The sequence below is a fragment of the Opisthorchis viverrini genome, assembly GCF_000715545.1.
Source record: "Opisthorchis viverrini unplaced genomic scaffold opera_v5_132, whole genome shotgun sequence".
Taxonomy (NCBI): domain Eukaryota; kingdom Metazoa; phylum Platyhelminthes; class Trematoda; order Opisthorchiida; family Opisthorchiidae; genus Opisthorchis; species Opisthorchis viverrini.
In genome coordinates, this window is record NW_008751789.1 from 363,494 (window position 1) to 370,522 (window position 7,029).

At 45.5% G+C, this 7,029-nt stretch overlaps 1 protein-coding gene across 1 annotated transcript; it reads right to left on the reverse strand.

Moving 5' to 3' along the window:
- Window positions 1–2,142: 2,142 nt before the first annotated feature.
- T265_06414 (hypothetical protein) lies at window positions 2,143–4,606 on the reverse strand (the record flags this gene model as incomplete). Its single annotated transcript, XM_009171672.1, is given in 5 exon segments — window positions 2,143–2,331; window positions 2,383–2,559; window positions 3,307–3,824; window positions 3,835–3,863; window positions 4,333–4,606. The coding sequence occupies 5 exon segments, from the start codon at window positions 4,604–4,606 to the stop codon at window positions 2,196–2,198; spliced, it is 1,134 nt and encodes a 377-aa protein (XP_009169936.1).
- Between the last annotated feature and the right edge of the window lie 2,423 nt (window positions 4,607–7,029).

Below are 7,029 nucleotides of genomic sequence, written 5' to 3' on the forward strand. Positions count from 1 at the left end.
GGGGGGGGGTCGCCTTAAAGTCGGTCTCCAAACATCGTCATATTGTGGTTCGGGAATGAACTGGTAGAAACAGCTTTTCACACAACCAGTGATTATTTTCAGCGGCGTAGAGTCACAAATCTTTCACGGAACCTTACCCGAAACGCAGCAGAAGGTTCTATGCCACTGATTCAGAAGGTTGATACCAGTGGCATTAATAAAACACGGATCCGCAATACCAGTGAAAGCCTTTTGACTGGACTGGATTCGGCTTAACAACATGCAGCTAAGCGTTTCGCCGTTGAAAGACCTATCTAATGTAATACAGCTGAATGATGGAATAGGCTACTGCAGAATAACCGTAGTAGGTGTCGAGTCCCCAATAAGTGCTATCGTTACATGGTTACCTGAAAACGGTGAATCACGTTGTTCCTTGATTCTCATGCTGCTTTGCACAGACGAAACAGCGCACCCGAGCGCGACACCGGTGCTGTGACTCGCTTCGGTGTCAGCGACTGGATGGGAAATAAGAAAGGATGTGACACCACTGGGTTACATTGACGTAGTTCATCAAAGCCCATGAACTGAAAGTTCGACAAAAAGTTCCAGCTTATTAATCCCTATTCCGACTGTCTGGGGTTGGAAAAGTGAAGGGAGGTAAAGATCGAAATCGCCCCTTCTAAAGTAGTCCGATTTGCTAAGAAAGCGGTCAACATTTGACAATGGACGTTGCAATGTAAATGTACTCACAGAAGCCAAAAGCTTTTAGGACCTATGAAAAAGTCTTCATTGCAACTTTGCCAGACTGCGGTTATTTTCTAAATGATGAAAACCTAACAGCGACTAAAAATACTGTTTTCGTTCTTTGTTTGATTCTGTCTACTTTTTCAGCCTGATTTCCACATAAGCGATCCACTGAAGTAAAACAGTCTGAGGGAGTACCATACCGATGCTGAAAGGATCAACTGCCCAAGGATTTCAACTGCCGAAACGCGAGTTCATGTTGTAGCTTCAACGAAATGGAAGTCATATGAAAGAAATTAGCGGGTTAATTCCAAGTCTGCACAGTTGACGTTTTCGTGGCCACTGGAAGTCCTAGGTGGTAATTGCACGCAAGTACACGTAATTCAACTGCCGAAACGCGAGTTCATGTTGTAGCTTCAACGAAATGGAAGTCATAGGGGTGAAATTAGCGGGTTAATTCCAAGTCTGCACAGTTGACGTTTTTGTGGCCACTGGAAGTCCTAGGTGGTAATTGCACGCAAAGAAGTACACGTAAATCGAAATCAGCTCTGTTAGATGAGCCACGAAACCTGAATAAAGTCTTGAGAGTGTGCAAACAAATCAGTAGGTTCCAGGTGGTATTGAAATGTAGGCTAGGCCATCGAGCTTGCCTCGTCTGAAAACAAGTCAGACTGATCGGGTTTGACACGGGTCAAATCTGTTTGTGACTCCGTTTTGGTGTTGGCTCATCCGTAGGAATCAGACTAACAACATACCTTCACGTTCATATTTATGAAACAACGTGCGGATAAGCTAGCAGGATTGAAATCGAGAGTCATTTCGAAGCCGTACAGAAGAATGGAACAAGAGCTATTTAAATAGCCAACGAGCCTACGTACCAACCCCCAGACCAAACTAGATAGCAAACGTCCCAAAGACGCCGGTGAACAAAAGAAAAAAAATAGTCACGATCACCACATGGTCAACTTAAAGTTTAACGTGCACTCCAATTACAGTCTTTCCGAAAGCATGAGGTATAAGCCATGACTAACAGCCAATGAGCAGACAAAAACTAAAAGCGGAATGGTACCTTATCTTAATACTACTCCTTTAACAAGATGGTATACAGACTTCTATGCCCTCGCGATTCATGTTGCTGAAATGAGTCTGACTAACAACGGTTAGCAATGGAAGGGCGGGGGTGGTTATTCGACGACTTTACTAGAGATTCAATCAATTTGTCGTGAGGGGAGGATGCGTGGTTCGAAACGGAGACCGGCCGTTGGAGTATTTCTACTTGGGTTTGAGCAACCCAGTAGTATTTCATCCCTAGTGCTTCCTTAAGGTTGCATGATAGCTTTGCGCCAGAAGCTAAAGCCAGCTAAAACCCAGTGTTCACCGGATCGCCAAACTCAAGAAAAACAAACAAAATGAGATATGATTGGATAAGATTGTTAGAAAATAAATAGATTCAAATAGAGTACATAATTCTATCAGGCGTTGGCTTCCTCGCAAGCGTCAATCCAATCATTGTAGACATCGATCTCCTGACTGAGGTAATTAATTTTCGTCTGAAAATCCTCCAAACAAATGGTACATTTTATATAGCCGATATTATTGTCACGCTGCCTGAAATGATTCAAATGGTGCATAGACAGCCTGGCAAAGTAGGCCACTTACAAAACGACTTCACACGATCGGCCATGGTTACAAAAAGGACAGTTGAAGACTTTATCCAGTGGTTGTATGGCCTTGCGTTTCGGAGGTGGTTTGTTTGCACTCCGTCGTCGACCCATTTCGCAGAAATTCACGAAGAGAATGGCATACGAAGCTGAAAAAGTAAGGCGGTGTGTTGAACTAAAGGAGAGAAAGAAAATACTGTTTGTTGGTACGAACAATGAAGCACCACAGGCAAAAGCGGCATAAGCACAACAGGTCGAAATAAGGGAACTTTGCAAGCTATATTTTAGGCCCCCCATATATCAACTGGTAGCGATAAGCGTGCAGAACTGCATTCTAAATTGACATGCCACATAAATAGGCACCTGTGATAAGGAGCCGATTTCGCTTTCACGCTGGTGTAAATTTTTTTATGAAGTCTAATGTGCAAGTAAACGATCACCCAATCAGATTTACGACATCTGTGTCAGCCTCCGTAGTTTCGGGGAAATCACAGAAGAACATAAACTGTGACGTCAGGGACCAACCACGTAAGAGGACAGAAACGATATCAAACGGACAAATGCTGTGGGATAAAGTGTGATTGGGAGAGGTGAAGGTGACGAAGATTGTAGGTAGAAATGAAAGGGAGTCCTATCGTTCGACATTCGTCGACATTAGATGACAGCGGTTTTAAGTAGTGAGTAAGTCTCCGAAGAGAGCGATTAAAAAGCAAGAATAGGAATGGTACAAGCAATCTCTGAAGGACACCGAAGTTGGTTGCGGCTACAGAACAGATAAGGAACGCCGCGTGTAACAGAGCAGGAAACCAAGGGGCCGATTCAGAGTTTCATTACCGTCCACCAAGATACAACAGCTGGCGACAACCCGAACCCACGATGTCAATTTCGGCAGAGCAACTCCAATTAATTCTACAGCAACAACAGCAGTTCGAAGAAGCTCAAATGAGGTTTGTTGAATATCTGATGCGCAGTATGTCGGTGAACGCGACAAAAACGTTTGAGCCTCCGTCTTCTTCCGCAGATGCTGCTGCCAGCTCGATTACTGAATTTAATTTCGATGCTGAATCTGGACGAACTTTCGAAAGCTGGTTCAAGAAATATGAAGACATGTTTCAAACCGACTTTGTTCAGTTTGACGATGCATGGAAAGTTCGACTGTTGCTGCGGAAACTGGGGACAGCTGAACACGATCGGTTCACAAATTTCATACTCCCCAAACTCCCTCGTGACCTTGGTTTCGCAGATGCTGTCAAAATTCTGGCCCAAATATTCGGTGAGCAAAGTTCCTTGTTCAATATTCGTTATCAGTGTCTCAAGATTACCAAAAGGGATACTGAGGATTTCATCACATATGCCGGTGTGGTCAACAGAGAATGCGAGCGCTTTCAGCTCAGCTCCATGACCGAGGATCAATTCAAGTGTCTCATCTTTGTGGCTGGTCTTCAATCACCACACGATGCAGATATTCGGACCCGGCTACTGAATCGAATTTAACAGGATCCAGAGTTGACGCTTCAGAAACTTACCACCGAATGCCAGCATCTTATCAATCTCAAGGCTGATGCTGCCATGATTGGACATTCCAAATTATCTCAGCCGGATATGGTATGCAAAGTAACTTCCAAAAGGAAGTCAAGTTCAAAACGAACTCCAAGAAAACCGCCCACACCCTGTTGGTTTTGTGAAGAATGGCACTATTCACGCCACTGTCCCTACCGGAACCACAGGTGCAGTAAGTGCAGTCGAAAGGGTCACAAAGAAGAATGTTGCAGAGACAACTTCAGGAGCTCGCGCAAACACCGACCCGACAAAAGGACGGAGGCAGAGGCCATGACCGCCACATTCAGGATAAAATCACCCGGTCGACGTAAATTCGTCACATTATGTATCAATGGCACACCCTCCAACTGGATACAGGTTCTGACCTCACTCTGATCTCAAAACGAACCTGGAACATAATTGGAAGGCCACCAGTGGAACCCACAAAGTGCATCATTCGTAATGCATCTGGTGGAAGCCTCAAACTGACCGGGAAGCTGAACTGTTCCGTAACGTTCAAGGGGATTCAACTCAATGGCACTTGCTACCTCACGAACTACACAGGCCTTGATCTCTTGGGCCTGGATTGGATTAGTGAGCTTCAACTGTTGGATGAACCCCTCAATGCCGTTTGTGACGAAACAACTGCAAATGGCCCCGATACGTTCACGAGAACATCTCATCCTGACGAATGGTCGCGACAGTTACAGCCAAACCGGAGACCAGATGGAGCATACGCGACACAGCGACTACTCAGCTCCTGGCGTCAGGCACCGGTAGTCCTCTCACCTCAGTCAAATTTGGTGAACCCTGTCAGCAGCCTGCAACGTTTCACCCGCGGTCTGAACCCTTCAGTTTACACTCGCAGGTTTAGGCGGATCGTTCTACTGCTATCCGGGAAGTCGAAAAAGGGGAGCCAGCAGGAGGAACGCCACAACAGTCACACAGAGACCAGCCACTGATTCGAAGATATGGGGAATGCTCTCCACGGTAGACGTAGGATCGATTATGTCAAACACGAGGCACACGTAAGATCATCAGCACAGCCGCGTCATGTGAACCAACTTCAGGCAACAGACTGCGGCTCGGTGAGGGGATCACGTGGCATGGGACACCGGACAGCCATGATATACCTCCCAAGTGGAGGATACCAGATCCCAGGTCGGCATGCACACAGCCTCAGCGACGAATTGAAATGCGACAGCAACTCCATGGGTCGTCACAGTGGAGCTCAAAGCAGCAGTCGGTTGAACAGCCTTCTCAAGGGGGTGTTCGGGGGCCAGCCGTCCCCAATAACCGAACATCACATCATTTGGACGGATGTGTCACGTGCAGGACACGGGCTAAACGAAGGCATGCCCCGATTGGTCAGAATGCCAGTCAATCCGAGCAAGCACCTTTGAACTCGACGCTTCTCGCCCCCCTCACGGATATTCTGGCACGACCTTGTGAAACACTCTGTGACTAACCTATAAACCCTATAAATACAGCTGTAATGATTTTCCTTTGACTCCATAAAGGGCTGTGTAGAGCTGCCGTGTTTTTTGATACACCATAGTGGGCGGAGCAGGAAGCCAAGGGACCGATACAGAGTTGCACTACCGTCCAGCAAGTTACAACAGTAAGTCGCCTATCAGCGATGAGAAGGATAAATCTAGCCCGCATACAACTCAACAAGTCAAAGTGGGTCAGAAAAATGTTACTCGACATGTGGTCAAACACCATAATTGGCTGAATTTGGGTGAAAAATATTAGATAGATCCAAGAGAGGTAAAAGCTATCGAGAGCCTAACAGGAAGCCAGTGTTTTAAGGCAATCAGTTTTATATGATCGACTCATAAAAGGTATGAAAATCGGTGGAAGATGGGAATATTTCGGGAGAAAGGAACGACGAATGAGCCTAACAATGACGGTCGGAAATTAAGCAAACATAAGTGGGAATATATTTAGTTCTGGATGGAGTGACAATATCCGTGTTGAAGCTAACGCTAAACGTGATTAGCTCTTGCTTTTGGTCGCTTGCTACCCCTAATGGTAAGGGGAAGTGAGTCATGCTGGGTGGTGTCATCCACGTATAAATCAACAAAGGATAATCATAATCGGGAACAGTAATTCATCAGAAATGGAAACTGATGCCTAACTGCCATGGAGGATGCAATCACTAGTAAGATTTGAAAAGAAAGGAGAAGCGGGAACTTACTGCGAACAGCCCAATGCCCACAGAGAAAAAGCCGAAGGATAAGGCGCCCACACTTTCCAAAACAAGTGGAATAAACAACACTGGGCATCACCACCAAGTAGGTTGACCCGGCGTTTTTTGCGAAATTCACCCAACACAAGCCCATCATCATCGACAGCATGATATCAGTGTTCAACACCGATGCTTCACTGCCGTACAAGCCCAGTACAAAACGAAAAGTGTTGGTTTGATTAGCAAGCGACTCATTCTTTTCATCAACCAGTTATATATGTGATCAAGCCATTTGGAAGGTTTTACCGAGTTCGGAATGGAAATGGATTAGGTTAGTTGGAAAAAACGAGGCATCGATCGAACTCAAAGCACGCCCCAGTTTAGGTGACGATATGGTTGCACACGTCATACCAGTTAGCTGACGACTAATCCGGAAATTTTCAGGAAGATGAGCGATAATGGTAGAGGGGCATGATAAAGCATAAACCTCGAGAGAATCAAGAATAACATATCGAATGGTCTACTTGGAAGACTTTAGGTTAAGAAGCTATAGAGAGTTCAGTGATGAAGGAGCGAACCTACTGATCAACGAACCCAAAGTTGGCACCTCAAATGCTCCTGTCTAGGCTTGGGTAACCTGGTGTTATCTCGGTCCTCGTTTAGTATGGCAGCTAAGTAGTGATATTTGTTATTACTATGGTTAAGAGACCAAGGATAGGTACACTGTAAGCCTTTTTCAAGAATATGGGTTAAGATAGGGCCACCATGACGGAGAAAGCCTACGCTCTTCAATAACAACGCCTATACTGCACGACCTGCCGCATCAGTACCTGATAAAGATTAAGCCCCTTCTTTCGTGAAAAACGAGATAGTCAGAGAGTGAATTCAAAATGGACCAGATTCGCTATGGAATCA